The sequence below is a fragment of the Anolis sagrei genome, chromosome 3, assembly GCF_037176765.1.
Source record: "Anolis sagrei isolate rAnoSag1 chromosome 3, rAnoSag1.mat, whole genome shotgun sequence".
NCBI classification, from domain to species: domain Eukaryota; kingdom Metazoa; phylum Chordata; class Lepidosauria; order Squamata; family Dactyloidae; genus Anolis; species Anolis sagrei.
Genome location: NC_090023.1, coordinates 183,887,726 through 183,908,725, shown reverse-complemented (window position 1 = coordinate 183,908,725; position 21,000 = coordinate 183,887,726). Strand labels below are relative to the sequence as shown.

At 42.6% G+C, this 21,000-nt stretch overlaps 1 protein-coding gene across 1 annotated transcript; it reads right to left on the bottom strand.

The window, feature by feature from the left end:
* Positions 1–3,868: 3,868 nt before the first annotated feature.
* Positions 3,869–12,939, bottom strand: LOC132769907 (interferon-induced protein with tetratricopeptide repeats 5-like). The gene is made up of 2 exons (XM_067466325.1): positions 12,859–12,939; positions 3,869–5,695 (listed from the first exon to the last, which is right to left on the bottom strand). Exons 1-2 carry the CDS (start codon positions 12,861–12,863, stop codon positions 4,252–4,254), a joined length of 1,449 nt encoding a protein of 482 aa, XP_067322426.1. The 5' UTR covers positions 12,864–12,939; the 3' UTR covers positions 3,869–4,251.
* Positions 12,940–21,000: the final 8,061 nt, after the last annotated feature.

Genomic DNA, 21,000 nt, shown 5'->3' with positions numbered 1-21,000 from the left:
CTTTTCAGTGCAAATTATTCCTGTCCCAAAAAGAAAAGGGGTTGCAAGTCACACTCTTTGGTTAAGTTTTTACATATTAAACCAGGGGTCCTCAAACTTTTTAAAGAGAGGGCGAGGTCACAGTCCCTCAAAGTGTTGGAGGGCTGGATTATAATTTGGAAAAAAATGAATTCCTATAATTTGAATTCCTATGCACACTGCACATATCTTATTTGTAGTGCTAATAACACTTAAAAACAATACAATAATGAAGAACAATTTTAACAAATAAAAACATTAGTATTTCATTGGGAAGTGTGGGCCTGCTTTTGGCCGATGAGGTAGCATTGTTGTTGGTGTTATTTTTGTGTGCTTTTAAGTCATTTCAGACCTAGCTGACCCTGAGCGAGGGCCGGGTAAATGACCTTGGAGGGCCGTATTCGGCCCCTGGGCTGTAGTTTGAGGACTCCTGTCTTAACCAAAGGTTTTACTCAAAGGTTTTACTTCTGAGACATGATCAGAGAACTATAAAAAGTTCCTTTTTAGACCCAAACTGGTCCAGTGACATGGTCAGAATGGTCACAGACTACACTTGCATGCGAATTCTGTCTGAACGTATCTCTCCTTATGAACCATCTAGAACTTTAAGATCTTCTGGGAAGGCCCTGCTCTCAGTCCTGCCTCCTTCACAGATGTGTTTGGCAGGAATGAGAGACAGGGCCTTCTCAGCGGTGGCCCCTCGGCTGTGGGACGCCCTTCCCACGGATATAAGATGGCCCCCTCTCTCCTGACATTCCGTAAGAAGGTCAAAACATGGCTCTTCGAGCAAGCTTTTGCTGTTGTTGTTCATTTGTTCAGTCATTTCCAACTCTTCGTGACTTCATGGACTAGTCCACACCAGAGCTCCCTGTCGGTCGTCACCACCCCCAGCTCCTTCAAGGTCAATCCAGTCACTTCAAGGATACCATCCATCCATCTTGCCCTTGGTCGGCCCCTCTTCCTTTTTCCTTCCATTTTCCCCAGCATCATTGCCTTCTCTAAGCTTTCCTTTCTTCTCATGATGTGGCCAAAGTACTTCATCTTGGCCTCTACTATTCTTCCCTCCAATGAGCAGTCAGGCTTTATTTCTTGAAGTATGGACTGGTTGGATCTTTTCACTGTTTGGACAGCGAGAAGCTTTTGCTAACACAACTTAATTAGATTAAGATGAAATTCGGAATGATTTGACAATGCACTTGGATCATGAGTTTAGTAAGGAGACATTACAGGTTATGTTTTTATGGCTTTGTTGTTTTTATATGATACTAGCCGTCCCCTGCCACGCGTTGATGTGGCCCAGTCTGTTGATCTGGAAAATAAAGTAATGAGAAAGTGTTGGTTTCTAATATATGTAATGTCTTTCTGCTTGTGGGTAAGCAGTATTTCTTGCCGTTTCTTTGTCAGTGTTGATGTGGAGAGTGTCTGATTTGCCCACTCTGGAACATGCAACATAGAATTGTCCTTCTTTAGGGATCCCTTTCAAATCTAGGATGCTATATCTCTCTGTGTGTGAATCATATATATCTATATCTATATCTATGGCTGGCTGGCTCTTTGTCAGGAGAGCTTTGATTACGTTTTCTTGCCCTGATGAAGGGAGTTGGACTCAATGGCTTTAAGTATTTTCTGTTGGTCATGGGTGTTCTGTGTGGGAAGTTTGCCCCAATTCTGTTGTTCTTTTGGTTCAGAATGCTCTTTGATTGTAGGTGAACTGTGAATCCCAAATGTCAAGGTCTATTTTCCCCAAACTCCATTTGTGTTCCTATTTGGGCGTATTGAGTGCTTGTGCCAAATTTGGTCCTGATCCATCATTGTTTGAGTCCACAGTGCTCTCTGGATGTAGGTGAACTACAATTCCCAAACTCAAGGTCAATGCCCACTAAACCCTTCCAGTATTTTCTGTTGGTCATGGGAGTTCTGTGTGCCAAGTTTGGTTCAATTCCATCATTGATGATGTTCAGAATGTTCTTTGATTGTAGGTGAACTATAAATCCCAGCAACTACAACTCCCAAATGAGAAAATCATAATTTTTTGAGTGATGGTCACTCCTTGTGTTGTGAGATGTTTTGTTGCCAAATTTGGTGTGATTTCGTTAATTGGTTCTTTTGTTTTTACGGTACTCATTACGCACAGAGCATTTTTATATATATAGATGTTAAAGTTTTAATTGCATTTACAATCTGTTTTTAACTCGCATTTTATAGTTGTGGAGGCATCAAATTGTTGCTGATTGCAAACCACCCTGAGTCGCCTTCGGGCTGAGAAGGGTGGTATATAAATGTGGTAAATAAATAAATAAATAAATTCTGGGCATTGTAGCCTCCAAATGCCAAGCTCTATTACAGATGTATAACATCGTGCTGTAGAACCAGTTTGCTAGCCTCTGTCTTAGCTATGCCATCTCTGTTTACTTTTGTCTCCACTGCTGGTGAAGTTTTGTAGGCGGTAATGATTTCCTTATCATAAAACTGTGTTCACCACATAGGCACCCTGGCTGGAGAAGATAAGAACGTTTCTGGGAATGGAGTGTTTGTCTGCACACCATGGTTTATGAATTTATTTAAAATTTTATTTTCATTTTCTAAAATGTAATTCTAACAGCATTGCTACCCTCTCCCAAGTCTATTAAGAGATTCAACAGTCTTGTACATCACCCTGTAGTTTTTGAAAATCAAAGGAATTTTATTTATTTCAGTTGACAGAACAGGACTCTTGAAGTGTTCTTCTAGCCCAGGACTTCATTTGAAAGTTTTATTAGAACACGAACTGCTGCTCATCCCCCCCCATCCAGTAAGCCATAGCCAGGTCATAATGGCGATGGACTAGAAGGGAGTAACACTGAATCTTCTGGGAAGATATGATAAAGGTTTTCCCCTGACATTAAGTCCAGTTGTGACTGGGGTGTGATGCTCATCTCTATTTCTAAGACGAAGAGCCGGCGTTGTCCGTAGACACCTCCAAGGTCATGTGGCCGGCATGACTACATGGAGCTCCATTACCTTCCCGCCGGAGCGGTACCTATTGGTCTACTCACATTTGAATGTTTTTGAACTGCTAGGTTGGCAGAAGCTGGGGCTGACAGCGGAAGCTCATGCTGCTCCCCGGATTTGAACCTGCAACCGTTTGGTCAATAAGCTCAGCAATTCAGTGCTTTAACCCACTGCACCACCGGTGGCTTCTTAAGATACATTTAGGTAATCTAAATTCTCAATTCATTTGGTTTGTAGTTCAACAGATTCTCACATACTCAGCCCCTGGTCTGATTTCTGGATTTCTCTACTTTTTCACTCATCTTCTTTATTCTCTTTGTTCTGAGGATGAAAAAAACTTGAAAGATTGCAGATTTCTGTGAGGTTTTGGTTGCTTCTAAGCAAGGTATTGCTCAGCTATGAAGTTTTTGATTCCTGGTATAGATTTTAAAATTGGCTTTTAATTTCAAATCTCTGAATCAAACACAGAAACAAAAAGTCAAGATGCATTTATGAGTTAATCCCTATGTAATCGGACAAGGCACTTCAGCTTCTCCTAATCGCATTGTGTTGTAGAATCGACAGAGACCCAGATTTTGCATTGTAGACATTCTGTGATATGATCATCTCCCCAATAGTAAAAAATGTCCTCAAATTTCAATCACTTACCATGTTCTTTCTCACAAACAAGCAAAAAAGCCCAACATATCTATTGATTTTTCTTTCCACCCCAAATTAGGTAATCTTTTGTGTCAATTTAATGTATTGAGAAAAACAATGAAGTAGTTAAGGTATGCATGGACGCCATTTGGAAGATACCAAAACACTTAGATCGAGTGGAATTCACCAGGGCGATTGAAAACATGTACATATTACTGTGTCATATTTTGTTTGATTTTATTTCAGTTCCACTCCCCCTTTGGCTTTTTGGAAGGTGGATCATATTTGAAGAATGGAACACATTTGATTTTGAACACACACTTTGGAGAATTTTAATATCCCACACTATATTGGGTTTAGGAAATACTCCACAACTAATACAATATAAGTTTTAAACTATCAACCACAAAAGTTAACTGAGTTATCTGTGTAATAGAACATAGTGTCCAAAACAATAAAGCAAAAATGGCAAAATGGTAAAACACACAATCACTTCAATAAATATTGACACTGAATTAAAGGTGAATTGAGAAGATTGTGAACGTTGCTACATATGCTGAAACAGTGTTAACTAAGAAGAAAGTATGAGCCATGTTTGGAAGTTTAGCTTTGCAAAGACAGTCTCAAATCCAAAAGAGCACTGAGATATTCTTCATTTCCAGGATCCAGTTCCAAGGCTCGTTCATAGCATTCGATTGCTTCTTTCTTTTCCTCGCGGAGTCGGTGAGCAAACCCAAGAGTAGCAAAACTCTTCGCATCAGCTAGACCTCTACGAATTCTTTTTTCCATTAACTTCTTCAAATAGTTTATGGCCTTCTTTCTGTTGATTGACTCTTGTTCAATTTCCACTGCTTTCAGATAAAACTTCAGCGCTTCAGATTCAGATCTTCTGCGAAACTCCTGAAAGTTTCCGTAATTGAGATATAACTGCTGCTTTTCTAGGCAGGTTAGCTTGGTCTTTGCAAACACCCTCTGGAAGATTTCTTCTGCTTCCTCGAGCTGTGCCCCTTCTGCATACATGTTGGCAAGGTCCAGATGTGCATAGACATATTGGGTTCTGCGTTCTACCACTATCTTTAAATGATCGATGCAACGTTGGAGCAGCTCTTCCATCTCTTCAGTGGGCTGACCTCCCCCATTGGCTTGTTTCAGCTGATAGAATTGTTTTCGGTAGCAAATTGCAACCTGGTGATGTAAGAAGCTTGAATTCGGTGTCAGACTCAAGGCCTCCATCAAATACTTCAGGGCTTTTTGCACATCACCCTTTTCCCTATAAAATATGGCTGCATACCTCAGAACGTAAGGAATGCCCGGGTGTTTTGCAAGGGCTTCCTCAATGTACTTTTCCCCTTCTGGCGTGTTACTGCTTTCCTGCAGCTTTACGGCAAGGACGGACGCCATGAAGACATCATCTGGGTTCAGCTGGACTGCCCGCCGCAAGAGTTCCAGTGATGATCCTTCTGCCGCAGACTTTTTCTCATAACAATCTTCCAGGCGATACACAGTGATCGCATATCCTGTATTAAATTCTGGGTTGTCAGGGTCTTCTTCTAAGGCTTTTGCAAAGCATTCCTTGGCCTTTTCATGATACTTCCCCCCAAATTTGAGAAGGGCCCATCCCTTTTCACAAAAGATCTGGGGGAGTTTCATCTTATACGGTGTGACACTTCCATGTTCCTTGCAGGTCCTTTCTATCTTATCTATGTACTCTTGGGCCTCTGCCAGTTTGTTCATGTGGTAGTACAGCCAAGCATAGTTACTCCAGGTAACAAGGCTCTGCCTCTCAGTGTCCTCGGGGTGCGCTGTTTTAACAGCCTCTTCAGCCTTTTGTAAGTTTTCCAGAGCTTCTTCCTTCTTGCCGTTCAAAAATTTCACATAGGCTAGCAGGTGATAATTTTGGATTTTGGATCTGGAGTGTAAAAACTCAATCTGCTCGACAATTCTCTCCTCCAGTTCATCAGGATCAATGTCCTCCTTTAGCAGCACCCAAGTGAAGTGGCAGTCCAGCTTCAGCAGGGCCTTCTTCATTGAATTCTTTACAGCATCACTAGCAAAGAAAGAGAAACACATTTGAAAACTTGGTTCATTTTTGGTGCTGGTCATCGACCATAATCTATATAAATAAAAATGTAATGTTCGTCTGTGGGAACAGACTTAAAACCCCCCAAAATACACCATATATACATATACACATACACTCATATACATATACACATGCACACATTCATACACACACACATATATATATGCACAAACACAAACATATACACAAACATACATATACATACACACAGATATACATATACACATGCACACATACATTTGTACATATACACATGCACACACATATACATATCCACATACATACATATATACACACAAATATGCATATATGCATATAGACAAGCACACAAATATACACAATATGCATGCACACATATAAACACACAAATACACAAATATATACACGTACATATATATAAGTAAAGGTAAAGGTTGTCCCCTGACATTCAGTCCAGTCATGTCTGACAGTGGGGTGTGATGCTCATCTCCATTTCTAAGCCGAAGAGCCGGGGTTGGGCTTTCCACAGAAGTTGAGGAAGCAGGAACCCATTTTGTTTCCTTCTGCTTCAGGGTAAGCTTTGTTTAAATTTAACAGCTTTCAGCACTGCTTTCTTTGAGAGGCGGGGCTTCCTGAGTTTAAAAATTAACTGCTCTGTCTCAGAGGCGGGGCTTCCTGGTTATCCTATATAAACCAATGTCTGAACCCAAGGGGCAGCTGGGCTTTCCACAGAAGTTGAGGAAGCAGGAACCCATTTTGTTTCCTTCTGCTCCAGGGTAAGCTTTGTTTAAATTTAACAGCTTTCAGCGCTGCTTTCTTTGAGAGGCGGGGCTTCCTGAGTTTAAAAATTAACTGCTCTGTTTGAGGGGATGGGCTTCCTGAGTTTAAAAATTAACTGCTCTGTCTCAGAGGCGGGGCTTCCTGGTTATCCTATATAAACCAGTGTCTGAACCCAAGGGGCAGCTGGGCTTTCCACAGAAGTTGAGGAAGCAGGAACCCATTTTGTTTCCTTCTGCTTCAGGGTAAGCTTTGTTTAAATTTAACAGCTTTCAGCGCTGCTTTCTTTGAGAGGCAGGGCTTCCTGAGTTTAAAAATTAACTGCTCTGTCTCAGAGGCGGGGCTTCCTGGTTATCCTATATAAACCAGTGTCTGAACCCAAGGGGCAGCTGGGCTTTCCACAGAAGTTGAGGAAGCAGGAACCCATTTTGTTTCCTTCTGCTTCAGGGTAAGCTTTGTTTAAATTTAACAGCTTTCAGCGCTGCTTTCTTTGAGAGGCGGGGCTTCCTGAGTTTAAAAATTAACTGCTCTGTCTCAGAGGCGGGGCTTCCTAGTTATCCTATATAAACCAGTGTCTGAACCCAAGGGGCAGCTGGGCTTTCCACAGAAGTTGAGGAAGCAGGAACCCATTTTGTTTCCTTCTGCTTCAGGGTAAGCTTTGTTTAAATTTAACAGCTTTCAGCGCTGCTTTCTTTGAGAGGCGGGGCTTCCTGAGTTTAAAAATTAACTGCTATGTCTCAGAGGCGGGGCTTCCTGGTTATCCTATATAAACCAGTGTCGCGCGCGCCGTGTACACTCAGTAACCTATACTTACACCCCTGTATACAGACAACAACATCAAACACACACCAAGAGGAGGTCATTAGCAACCTCCAGATGGAACAAACACGAAAACTTCCCATCTCATGCACAAGCTGTGGCATGTTCAGCTTTTTCACACTACAATTACTCAATTACATCTGCCCCAAGTGTACACAGATCACTCGCATGGAACACAGGATACGACAACTCGAGGACCGTATTAAGACCCTTAAGGACATTCAGGAACTTGAGCTGTTCTTAGACACCACACACCACACTGGCCTAGACACGCGGCCCATATCACACCAACATTACGGGGAGGCTCAACAGAACAGCACCTCAGATGTGTACAACCCTCAGGCTTGGAGAAATGTCACCCTTAGAAGGACACATAGGACCCAGAAGCCTCCTCAGAATACTTCCGCTCAGCTGCAGTTACACAATAGATTCCAAATTCTCACACAACTAGCACCTGACCAAGAAACACAACATATTGGGGAAGACCAGAATGGCTTAGATACTGATCAGTGGCTCATCCTTGATCAGTGTGCAGGGGATAGCCCTGACCGAGACAACACTTCACAACATTCACACTTGCACAATCGTGCAGGGGTACCATCCCCAACCATAGACCAGGAGCAACAGGAACACATACAGGAGAACCATAGGCTCTTGGACGAATCTCAATGGATTGTCCTTGACGAATGCACCGGGGATGTCGAGGAGGAGGACAACACTTTTCACCTACACAATTCACACCAACAGGATCACTTTTCTGGAGACCTACACACTACATTGCACAAAAGGGGCCCTGTCATTCCTGAAAGTAAACAGGTCTTGGTAGTAGGCGACTCCCTCCTTAGAGGAACGGAAGCTGTCATTTCCAGACCAGATGGGATGGCTCGGGAAATATGCTGCCTACCGGGGGCAAAAATACACCATATCACTCAGAGGCTCACCAGGCTCCTCAAGCCCTATCACTGTCCTCCCCTCATGTTGATTCATGTAGGAACCAATGATACTGCAAGGCATACGTTTCAAAAGATCACAAATGATTTTCGAGCTCTAGGAGCAATGCTAAAAGAATGTAATGTACAGGTGGTCTTTTCATCCCTCCTCCCTGTTGTAAGACACGGACCCACAAGAGCCAGAAAACTAGTACAGGTCAATGACTGGCTTAGAAAATGGTGTCAGGAGGAACGCTTTGGCTTCCTCGACCATGGCCTGCTATTCCAGGAGGATGGCCTACTGGCAAGGGATGGGGTGCATCTCACACAAGTAGGAAAACACCTTTTTGCTCACAGACTCGCAAACCTCATTAGACGCACTTTAAACTAGGTCCACCGGGGGAGGGGGACAACAGCCTTGCAAACACTACTTTACCCATAATGTCTGGGAATCGCCAGAAGGCTAAACGGAGGGCTGCACAAACACAACAAGGACCAAGGACCAAAAGCACAATAATCCCAATTAAACAGCTCAAGGGAAGATCCCAGGGGCTCACATGTCTTTACACTAATGCACAGAGCATGGGAAATAAACAAGACGAACTCCAACTTCTAGCACTACACCACAAATATGATATCATAGGGATCACTGAAACCTGGTGGGATGACTCCTATCGCTGGAATGTAGATATCGAGGGGTATAACCTCTTTCACAGAAACCGAACAAAGGGGAGAGGAGGCGGAGTAGCCTTATATGTCAAAAACTCTTATGCTGCAGAAGAAATTCAAGACAGCAATCTGGGAAACCAGCTTGAAATCATCTGGATAAGAATCAAGGGAACTGGGACTCAAAAAGATGTCGTTGTAGGCGTCTACTACAGACCCCCAAGCCAGGAGGAAGATCTTGATGAAGTCTTCTGCCAACAGTTGACCAAACAGGCACAGAAAAGAGATGTAGTAGTCATGGGCGATTTCAACTATCCCGATATTTGCTGGAAAACAAACTCGGCCAAGAGTACAAGGTCCAACAAATTCCTCGCTTGCCTTGCAGACAATTTCATGGTCCAGAAGGTAGAAGAGGCAACAAGGGGATTGGCTACTCTTGATCTCATCCTAACAAATGCGGAGGACCTGATCGATGCGGTCGAAGTAGTAGGATCCTTAGGGGCAAGTGACCATGTGCTCCTGCAATTTGAGGTACAAAGGAAGGCCGAAACTAAGACAAGTCAAACCCGCATTTTGGACTTTAGGAGAGCTGATTTCCAAAAAATGAAGGAAACGCTGAGCAGCATTCCGTGGACACAGATACTAAAAGACAAGGGAGCTACGGATGGATGGGAATTTCTCAAGAGTGAAATACTCAAGGCGCAATTGCAAACCGTGCCAACAAAGAGAAAAAAATAGGACAAGTGCAAAGAAGCCAGAATGGATGTCCAAAGAACTTCTAACTGTGCTAAGACACAAAAGAGACATGCACAAGAAGTGGAAAAAGGGAGAAATCACCAAAGAAGAATTCAAACAAATAGCCAACACCTGTAGGGAAAAGGTCCGCAAAGCTAAAGCAAAAAACGAGCTCAGACTTGCCAGGGACATTAAAAACAATAATGTCTTAATGCCTTCTTTGCCTTGGTCTTCTCACAAAAAGAGAGTCTTCAACCTCAGCAAGATGGAGTGGATGAGGGATTGGAGGACATCCAACCCCAAATTGGGAAAGAAGTCGTCCAGGAATACCTGGCCGCTCTTAATGAGTTCAAGTCCCCAGGGCCAGATCAACTACACCCAAGAGTACTGAAGGAACTAGCGGAAGTCATTTCGGAACCATTGGCAACCATCTTTGAGAGTTCTTGGAGAACGGGAGAAGTTCCAGCAGATTGGAGGAGGGCCAATGTGGTTCCAATCTTCAAGAAGGGAAAAAAGGATGACCCAAACAACTACCGTCCGGTCAGCCTCACGTCGATACCGGGCAAGATTCTGGAAAAGATTGTTAAGGAAGCGGTCTGCAAACACTTAGAAACAAATGCAGTCATCGCTAATAGTCAACATGGATTTATCAAAAACAAGTCATGCCAGACTAATATGATCTCTTTCTTCGATAGAGCTACAAGCTGGGTAGATGTGGGGAATGCCGTGGAAGGTCCCCCATGACCTTCTGGCAAGGAAACTAGTCCAATGTGGGCTAGGCAAAACTACGGTGAGATGGATCTGTAATTGGTTAAGTGGACGAACACAGAGAGTGCTCACTAATGCTTCCTCTTCATCTTGGAAAGAAGTGACGAGCGGAGTGCCGCAGGGCTCCGTCCTGGGCCCGGTCCTGTTCAACATCTTTATTAATGACTTAGATGAAGGGCTAGAAGGCATGATCATCAAGTTTGCAGATGACACCAAATTGGGAGGGATAGCCAATAGTCCAGAGGACAGGAGCAGAATTCAAAACGATCTTGACAGATTAGAGAGATGGGCCAAAACTAACAAAATGAAGTTCAACAGTGACAAATGCAAGATACTCCACTTTGGCAGAAAAAATGAAATGCAAAGATACAGAATGGGGGACGCCTGGCTCGAGAGCAGTACGTGTGAAAAATATCTTGGAGTCCTCGTGGACAACAAGTTAAACATGAGCCAAAAATGTGATGTGGCAGCAAAAAAAGCCAATGGGATTTTGGCCTGCATCAATAGGAGCATAGTGTCTAGATCTAAGGAAGTAATGCTACCCCTCTATTCTGCTTTGGTTAGACCACATCTGGAATACTGTGTCCAATTCTGGGCACCACAATTCAAGAGAGATATTGACAAGCTGGAATGTGTCCAGAGGAGGGCGACTAAAATGATCAAGGGTCTGGAGAACAAGCCCTATGAGGAGCGGCTTAGGGAACTGGGCATGTTTAGCCTGAAGAAGAGAAGGCTGAGAGGAGATATGATAGCCATGTATAAATATGTGAGAGGAAGCCACAGGGAGAAGGGAGCAAGCTTGTTTTCTGCTTCCTTGGAGACTAGGACGCGGAACAATGGCTTCAAACTACAAGAGAGGAGATTCCATCTGAACATTAGGAAGAACTTCCTGACTGTGAGAGCCGTTCAGCAGTGGAACTCTCTGCCCCGGAGTGTGGTGGAGGCTCCTTCTTTGGAAGCTTTTAATCAGAGGCTGGATGGCCATTTGTCAGGGGTGATTTGAATGCAATATTCCTGCTTCTTGGCAGGGGGTTGGACTGGATGGCCCATGAGGTCTCCTCCAACTCTTTGATTCTATGATTCTATGATTCTATGATTCTATGGTTGTCCATAGACACTTCCAAGGTCATGTGGCCAGTATGACTGCACATATATATATACACAAACTTATATACACCCATATATATATAGTATATATATATATATGCAAACACACATATATACACAAATATATACACATAAATAAACACAAACATACACCCACACATACACACAAAACCCCAGAGGAACAGACTTAAAAACCCAAAAAATACACCATATATACATATACACTAGGCCTGGGTAACAACGGAAAAATTTGTTTCTAAAATCGATTTGTATTTGGGGGTTTTTTTTGTTTCGATATTTAAAATAATTACAAAATTTTCCTTTTAAAAAGTTCGATATTTACGAAATTTTGTAAATGGTAAAAAATTAACGAATCGATTTCCGAAACAATAACGAATCGATTCATTAATGGCGGACGCGACCGCGAAATACGCTAAAAAACCTCCAAAACCTTCTGAAGCTTCCCTCTCCTTCTGTTGTTGACTGTTGGTGTGATATTACAATTTTTTTTCACTAATTAAACCATAAAACTGGCCCAGACATGTGGAAATATTAATGAAACGACCTCAAAACAATAACGAAACGAATACAATAACGAAATACGAAGCATTTACAAAACGTTTTTGAAAATTCGTTTTTTTAAATAATTGCTCCAGAATGGTTCGTTATCGTTTTGTAATTGAAAAAATTAACGAATTATTAACGAATTACGAATTAACAAAACGAAACCGCCCAGCCCTAATATACACATACACTCATATAACATATGCACATGCACACATTCATACACACACACGTATATGTATGCACAAATACATATATACACAAACATACATATACACACATATATACATATACACATGCACACACATATACATATCCACATACATACTTATATACACACAAATATGCATATAGACAAGCACACATATACACAATATGCATGCACACATATAAACACACAAATACAGAAATATATACACGCACATATATGCACACACACATATATGCAAATACACATATACACAAATATACACACACACACAAAACACATATACACAGACTGGGCCACAGCAACGCCTGGCAGGGGACAGCTAATGTTTAATATAGCTAAGTTAGAAATTCTATAAGCCCAAAAATTTTCTTTTAAAATGCAGTGCTAAGTGTTAAATAACAAACATAAACAAGCTTGCACTATGCAGTGGTTCCCAACCTGTGGTCCTCCAATGTTTTGGACTTCAGCTCCCACAGTTCCTAACAGCTGCTAAACTGGCTGGGATTTCTGGGAGTTGAAGTCCAAAACACCTGGAGGCTACTGTACAGTCACTTGCAGTTTTGCATACTTACCCCATGGTTTCAATGGATCATTCAATTGTAAAGGAAAGTAACCAGTTCCCCAGTTCTTCCACAGCTTGCACTTCCCTCAAGTGCCTGCATCTACTGTTATGCCTCTCTGTCCTTTTTATACCCCTGCTGGCTCTGTGCTTGTAAATAGAAACCGAAACCAGCTATTGGGAACTATTGTTGTGAGAACAATGGCATGCCAATTGCTTTCGTTTCTTCTCCTGGTTTGTTGTTTTTCTTAGAGGGTTTCTTTGTCAGTGTTGATGTGGAGATTGTCTGGTTTGCCTACTCTGGAACATGCAGCCTATAATTGTCCTTCTTTAGGGGTCCCTTTCAAATCTATGACTGTGGCCAGGAAATCAGAAGACGCTTACTTCTTGGGAGGAGAGCAATGTCCAGTCTCGATAAAATAGTAAAGAGTAGAGACATCACACTGGCAACAAAGATCCATCCAGTCAAAGCCATGGTATTCTCTGTAGTAACCTACGGATGTGAGAGCTGGACCTTAGGGAAGGCTGAGCGAAGGAAGATAGATGCTTTTGAGCTGTGGTGTTGGAGGAAAGTTCTGAGAGTGCCTTGGACTGTGAGAAGATCCAACCAGTCCATCCTCCAGGAAATAAAGCCCGACTGCTCATTGGAGGGAAGGATACTAGAGACAAAGTTGAAGTACTTTGGCCACATCATGAGGAGACAGCAAAGCCTAGAGAAGACAATTATGCTGGGGAAAGTGGAAGGCAAAAGGAAGAGGGGCCGACCAAGGGCAAGATGGATGGATGGCATCCTTGAAGTGACTGGACTGACCTTGAAGGAGCTGGGGGTGGTGACGGCTGACAGGGAGCTCTGGCGTGGACTGGTCCATGAGATCACGAAGAGTCGGAGACGACTGAATGAATGAACAACAACATATCTGTCATATACATATATATGTGTGTGAATCATATATATCTATGTATAATGGGTGGATGGCTCTTTGTTAGGAAGGCTTTGATTATGTTTTCTTGCCCTAGTAAAGGGAGTTGGACTGAATGGCCTTGAGTATTTTCTGTTGGTCATAGGGGTTCTGTGTGGGAAGTTTGCCCCAATTCTCTCATTGGTGGGGTTCAGAATGCTCTTTGATTGCAGATGAACTATAAATCCCAGTAGCTACAACTCCCAAATGGTCTATCCCCCTTCCCCCCAAACTCCATCTGTGTTCATATTTGGGCATTTTGAGTATTTGTGCCAAGTTTGGTCCAGATCCATCATTGTTTGAGTCCACAGTACTCTCTGGATGTAGGTGAACTACAACTCCCAATCTCAAGTTCAATGCCCACCTAAACCTTCTAGTGTTTTCTATTGGTCATGAGAGTCCTGTGTGCCATGTTTGGTTCAATTCCATCATTGGTGGAGTTCAGAATGCTCTTTGATTGTAGGTTAACTATAAATCCCAGCAACTACTGATGAGGAGATATTGGAAAAATAGGTATTTATTGATTTATGCATAAATTGTATTTTACAGCACTGAAATGCATAGAAAAATCAGGCTTTCTCTCTCTGTATTAGAAAGAACTAGCTGTGCCCTGCCACGCGTTGCTGTGGCCTATAGTAAAACTTATCAAAGTTGAGTTAGATATCTGGACTATTATGAAAGAGAGGTCCCTACCTATTCCTCCCCCCTTTTCCTCCCCCTTTCTCTCCTTTCTTCCTTCTCTACCTCTTTCTTTCTTTCCTTCTTTCACTACTTAGTTTCATCCTTCTCTCTTTCCTTCATTCCCTCCCCCTTTCTTCCTTTGCCTTTCTTCCCTCCCTGTTTGCTTCCTTCTTTCTCTTTTTATTTCCTTTTATTTCACCACCATCATAACAATAACAATAATGCAGTGCATTGCCTCTGGGAGCTGGGACCTCTCCCATTCCCCCAGGATCTAATAGGAAGAATAGCATAATAATAATAGAAATAACAACCTTTACCCGCCACGTGTTGCTGTGGCCAACCTTCCCTCTTTCTCTCCTTTCCTTCTTTCCTTCCTTCCTTCCTTCCCTCCCTCCCTCCCTCCCATCTTTCCTTCTCCTCTTCCTTCTCTATCTCTTTCCTTCCTTCCCCCTTTTTCTTTCTCTTCTGGTCTCTTTTCTTCCTTCTCTCTTTCCTTCTTTCCTTCCCTCCCTCTTTATCTACGTCTTCCCCCTTCCTTCACTCCCTCTTTCCTTCCTTCATTCCCTTTTTTCTTTCCTTCTCTCCTTCCTTCCTTCCCCCTTTTTCTTTCCCTCCCTCTGTCTCTCATTTCTTCCTTCTCTACCTCTTTCCTTCCTTCCCCCTTTTTCTTTCTCTTCGGCTGTCTCTCTTTTCTTTCCTTCCATCTTTCCTTTTCTTCTTCCTTCATTCTCTAACTTTCCTTCCTTCCCCCTTTTTCTTTACCTCCCTTTCTCTTTCTTCCTTCTTTCCTTCCTTCCTGTCTTTCCTGGATTTTGACAGGGCGGGAAGGGGCGGGGTGGGGTTTGGAGGTGGCGTGAAGTAAAAGGAGGTAAGATTGGGGTGGGGGAGTGATGGAGCCTGGGGTTGTGTGTGTGTGTGGCGGCGGGGGGAGTGATGGAGCGTGGGGTTGCCTGTGTGTGTGCGGCGGCGGGGGAGTGGGGTTGCATGTGTGTATGCAGCAGCGGGGGAGTGTTGGAGCGTGGGGTTGTGTGTGTGCGTGCGGCAGCGGGGGGAGTGATGGAGCGTGGGGTTGCGTGTGTGTGTGCGGCAGCGGGGGAATGGGGTTGCATGTGTGTGTGCGGCGGTGGGGGGAGTGATGGAGAGTGGGGTTGTGTGTGTGTGTGCGGCGGCGGGGGGAGTGATGGAGCGTGGGGTTGCATGTGTGTGTGCGGCGGCGGGGGTAGTGGGGTTGCGTGGGGTTTTGTGTGTGTGTGTGGTTAAGTTTCGTTGGGTTTTTTTTAGTTTTGTTGTTTTGCCATTTTGTGAGTGTGTTGTTGTGTTGTTTTTCATTTTGAGTAAATATGTTTGTACCTTGTGAGTTGTGTTATGGGCATGGGAATTTTGGTTAAGTTTCGTTGGTTTTTTTTGAGTTTTGTTGTTTTGCCATTTTGTGAGTGTGTTGTTGTGTTGTTTTTCATTTTGAGTAGATATGTTTGTACCTTGTGGGTTGTGTTATGGGCATGGGAATTTTGGTTAGGTTTTGTTAGGGTTTTTTTTAGTTTTGTTGTTTTGCCGTTTTGTGAGTGTGTTGTTGTGTTGTTTTTCATTTTGAGTAAATATGTTTGTACCTTGTGAGTTGTGTTATGGGCATGGGAATTTTGGTTAAGTTTCGTTGGGTTTTTTTTGAGTTTTGTTGTTTTGCCATTTTGTGAGTGTGTTGTTGTGTTGTTTTTCATTTTGAGTAGATATGTTTGTACCTTGTGGGTTGTGTTATGGGCATGGGAATTTTGGTTAGGTTTTGTTAGGGTTTTTTTTAGTTTTGTTGTTTTGCCGTTTTGTGAGTGTGTTGTTGTGTTGTTTTTCATTTTGAGTAGATATGTTTGTACCTTGTGGGTTGTGTTATGGGCATGGGAATTTTGGTGCAGTTTCGTTGGGGGGTTGTGGAGTTTTGCTGTCCCGTTGAACCAACCTAACAGATTTATATATATAGATGCTGACAAGACAAGCACGCACAGCAAGAGGGAGGGGGGGACATTCCAGAAGAGAGATAAGCCCGGCTAGCAACAGACTGGTACTAAGGAGCACCTCTGACAGCGTGGGCCCCTTTGATGGATGTAAGCTGGTCCTAGAAATACACAGACATGCTTGCTCTTTAGAAAGAAAGACACAGACATGTTTTTGCATGTTAGAAGGTAGAACTTGATATTTCTGTGATGCTAAGATGACGCAGTGAGTGACGATAATGTATGTAGACGTATGTTCTCTGTTTGACTGAGATTGGCGGGTATAAAAGCCATAGTCCGCACCTTGATTGGGTGCTCTGGTGCTTTTGAGAGATAACTCCTCACCAAAGTCCCAGCTGGTAATAAAAGCATGCTTTTTTCAGACCTCCAGTACCTCTCTTTGTCTCCTTTCCTGAAACCTTTTCCCTGCCATTTCACTACAACTCCTAAATGAGATTTTTTTTTTTAGTGATGGTCACTCCTTGGGTTAGTAGATGTCTTGTGGCCAAATGTGGTGGCAATTCATCCAGAGGTTTTTGAGTTTATGTTAATCCCACAAACGGACATTGCATTTTTATTTATATAGATCATAGACTCATAGAGTTGGAAGAAACCTTGTGGGCCATCCGGTCTACCCCCCTGCCAAGATGCAGGAAAATCACATACAAAGCTCCCCCAACAGATGGCCATCCAGCCTCTGTTTATGAGCCTCCAAAGCAGGAGCCTCCATCACAGTCCAGGGTAGAGAGTCCCACTGCTGAACAGTTCTCACAGGCAGGAAGTTCTTCCTAATGTTCTGTGGAATATCCTTTCCTATAGTTTGAAGCCATTATTCCACACCCCAGTCTCCAGGGCAGCAGAAAACAAGTTTGCTCCCTCCTCTCTATGGTTTCCCTTCACATATTTATAAATGGCCATCATGTCTCAGCCTTCTCTTCTTCAGGCTAAACATGCCCATATCTTTAAGCCACTCCTCATAGGGCTGATGCTCCAGACCACTGATCATTTTAGTCGCCCTCCTCTGCACACATTCCAGCTTGTCGACATCTCCATTAAACTGCAGCGCTCAGAATTGGACACAGTATTCCAGGTGTGGTCTAACCAAGGCAGAATAGAGGGGCAGCATGACTTTCCTGGATATAGACACTAGACTCCTATTAATGCAGGCCAAAATTCCATTGGCTTTTTAAACCGCATCATCACACTTTTGGCTCATGCTTAACTTGTTGTCCACAAGGACTCCAGGATCTTTTTCACACATAGAATCATAGAGTTGGGAGAGACCTCATGGGCCATCCAGTCCAACCCCCTGCCAAGAAGCAGGAAAACTGCATTCAAAGCACCCCTGACAGATGGCCGTCCAGTCTCTGTTTAAAAGCTTCCAAAGAAGGAGTGAAGCCGAGCATGCCCCCCCCCCCAAAATAAGGGATAGTAACTTATAGTTCTGTAAAGGGCAAGGGCACCAGACTGCACAATAGGGGTTAAGTCTTGGCTAACAACAACAAGGACCCCATGAGGCTTTCGGGGAGCAGACTGGTCCCTGGGCTCCAGCCCTTGGAAAGAATTACAGTTTCCCAAGGGCCAAGGACAAGTCTCAACCTCAACACTGCAGGACTCCCTTGGCTGGCTCAGTGGTCCATACAAGCTGTGGTCTTACAGCATCTAGAACTGGTGAGGCCATTATATGACCCTGCAGAAGTTGGTAGACTACAACTCTCAACATTCTTCACCATTGTGTCTGGCTAGAATTGATAGGAATTGTAGTCTGAAAAGTCTTACAATTCTTGCTCCAGATCGAGAGGCTCACAATTTGCTACTGCTAAATGCACTGGGACTGTGGTGCAGCTGGCTGGTAGTCAGCTGCATTAAGATCACTACTGACTAAAAAGGTCGAGTCCGAAGCCAGCCTGGGTCGGAGTGAGCTTTCAGCCAATTTGTGTAGCTTACTGTCGACCTTTGCAGCCCGAAAGACAGTTGCATCTGTCAAGTAGGAAATTTAGGAACTGCTTATGCGGGGGGAGGCTAATTTATGACACCATAAAAACTATATGAGAAGAGAAAAACTATATGAGAAGATGGAATGAGAACGTACGAAGAACTATCAGAAAAGAAGAATGGAAGGAAATATGGAAGAAAAGACTGAAGTTTACTTATGCGATAGATCTGAGAGAAAATTGGGTCAAAATATCCCAGAGGTGGTATTTGACCCCAAAGAAACTAGGGAGAATATACAATAATACGAGCACGACATGTTGGAAATGTAAGAGCAATGAAGGGTCCTTTTTCCACATGTGGTGGACGTGCGACAAAGCCCAAAAATTTTGGAGAATAATACATAAAGAAATCCAAAATATGTTAAAGATACAGATACCAATGAAACCGGAATTATTCCTGCTAGGGATATACGGAAGAAATCTAGACAACAACAAAGACAAAATACTATTTCTTACACTAACGGCGGCAAGAATGTGCTATGCTAGAGTTTGGAGACAAGAAGAGACTCCAAAAGAAGAGGATTGGATAATAAAACTGATAGATATTAGAAATTTAGACAAACTTACCTTCTTATTACGGAAAAATAGAGAAATTGGAAGAAAAGAAACAGACTGGAGTGAAGTCACGGAATACTTAAAAAAGAAGAAAAAAGAAATAGTAGTTTAAGAGGGACAAGTACGGACTGAAACGAGACAAGAAGTGGGAACGAAGAGAGACAAAGAATTAAACAAGGAACGAACGAATTGAAAAGATTTCCAGAAGTTACCAGGAGGTCACCTTTTTATAATTTTTTTCCACTTTTTTTTATTATATATATATATATTTTCTTTTCTTTTTTCTTTTTTTTTCTTTTCCTTTTTGATTTTTTTTCTTTTTCTTTCTCTTTCTTTCTTTCTTTCTTCTTTTTTTTTTATTGCTGCCATATGCTTTGTGGCACGCTATTTTATTTCATGGAAACCTTAATAAAGAATATTAAAAAAAAAATCTCCAGCAAGTATGCAAAGAATGAGGAAGCACAAATGGATAGTGAAATGACAGCTCTCCTGATGGCCAGAATACCCTCATGGAAAAGCTGGAATGTTAAATGAAAATATAGTCCACAGCCTCACCATTACTATACTACTGCCTCGAAACCATGCAGCAACAAGAGCAACTGGTCTCGTGAAACCCTCTTATAATGCCAGGGATGTCAGGAGGGGAGAAACTGACTACCCACGGAATATTACTATTACCACGTCAGGTCTAGATTATTAAATATAGCAGATGGCAACCACTAGATGGCATACGTTCTGCATCAGAAACTAGAGCTGATGTTGTCTATCCAATGCAATTTTTTGAAACATCACCCCAAATAACCAAACTAAATCTACAGTTGACCAAAAACTGATTCATAACCCTTTTGGTATTAATGTTGGAGAGTGGTCCCTGGTCAAAATAAGGTTGGGAATCACTGCTATAAAGTATATATGTGTTAATAGTCTCTGTACTGTGCCTGCATGGAGCTCCGTTACCTTCCCACCGGAGCGGTACCTATTGGTCTACTCACATTTGAATGTTTTCGAACTGCTAGGTTGGCAGAAGCTGGGGCTCACAGCGGAAGCTCACACCGCTCCCCGGATTCGAACCTGCAATCGTTTGGTCAATAAGCTCAGCAACTCAGCGCTTTAACCCACTGCACCACCGGTGGCTTCTTAAGATACATTTAGGTAGGTAATCTAAATTCTCAATTCATTTGGTTTGTAGTTCAACAGATTCTCACATCCTCAACCCCTGGTCTGATTTCTGGATTTCTCTACTTCATTTTTCTGTCTAATAGCCCCTTCTGTACTCTGCAGCCAGCTACTGGGATTTTATTTTTTCCTACTGTAACATCAAAGGTGGCGAGCACAACGGCTTCTCCTATTACATGCTCTTCCACGGAATGGGGCAAAGTGCGGCTGAGTTCCTCCTGCAAGTCTTCAATGAACCGGTAGATGATGTTGTGCATTTTTATCTGTATTCCTTTCTTAGCAGCCAGCTTCTGAACAGTTTTATTTTCTCCCATCTTCTTTATTCTCTTTGTTCTGAGGATGAAAAAAACTTGAAAGATTGCAGATTTCTGGGATGTTTTGGTTGCTTCTAAGCATGGTATTGCTCAGCTATGAAGTTTTTGATTCCTGGTATAGATTTTAAAATTGGCTTTTAATTTCAAATCTCTGAATCAAACACAGAAACAAAAAGCCAAGATGCATTTATGAGTTAATCCCTATGTAATTGGACAAGGCACTTCAGCTTCCCCTAATCACATTGTGTTGTAGAATCAACACAGACCCAGATTGTTCATTGTAGACATTCTGTGATATGGTCACCTCCCCAATTGTAAACAATGTTCTCAAATTTCAATCACTTCCCATGTTCTTTCTCACAAACAAACAAAAATCCCAACAAATTATTGATTTTTCCTTCCACCCCAAGTTGGGTTTTTCTCAATTTAATGTATTGAGAAAAACAATGAAGTAATTAAGATACATGTGGACGCCATTTAGGAGATACCAAAAC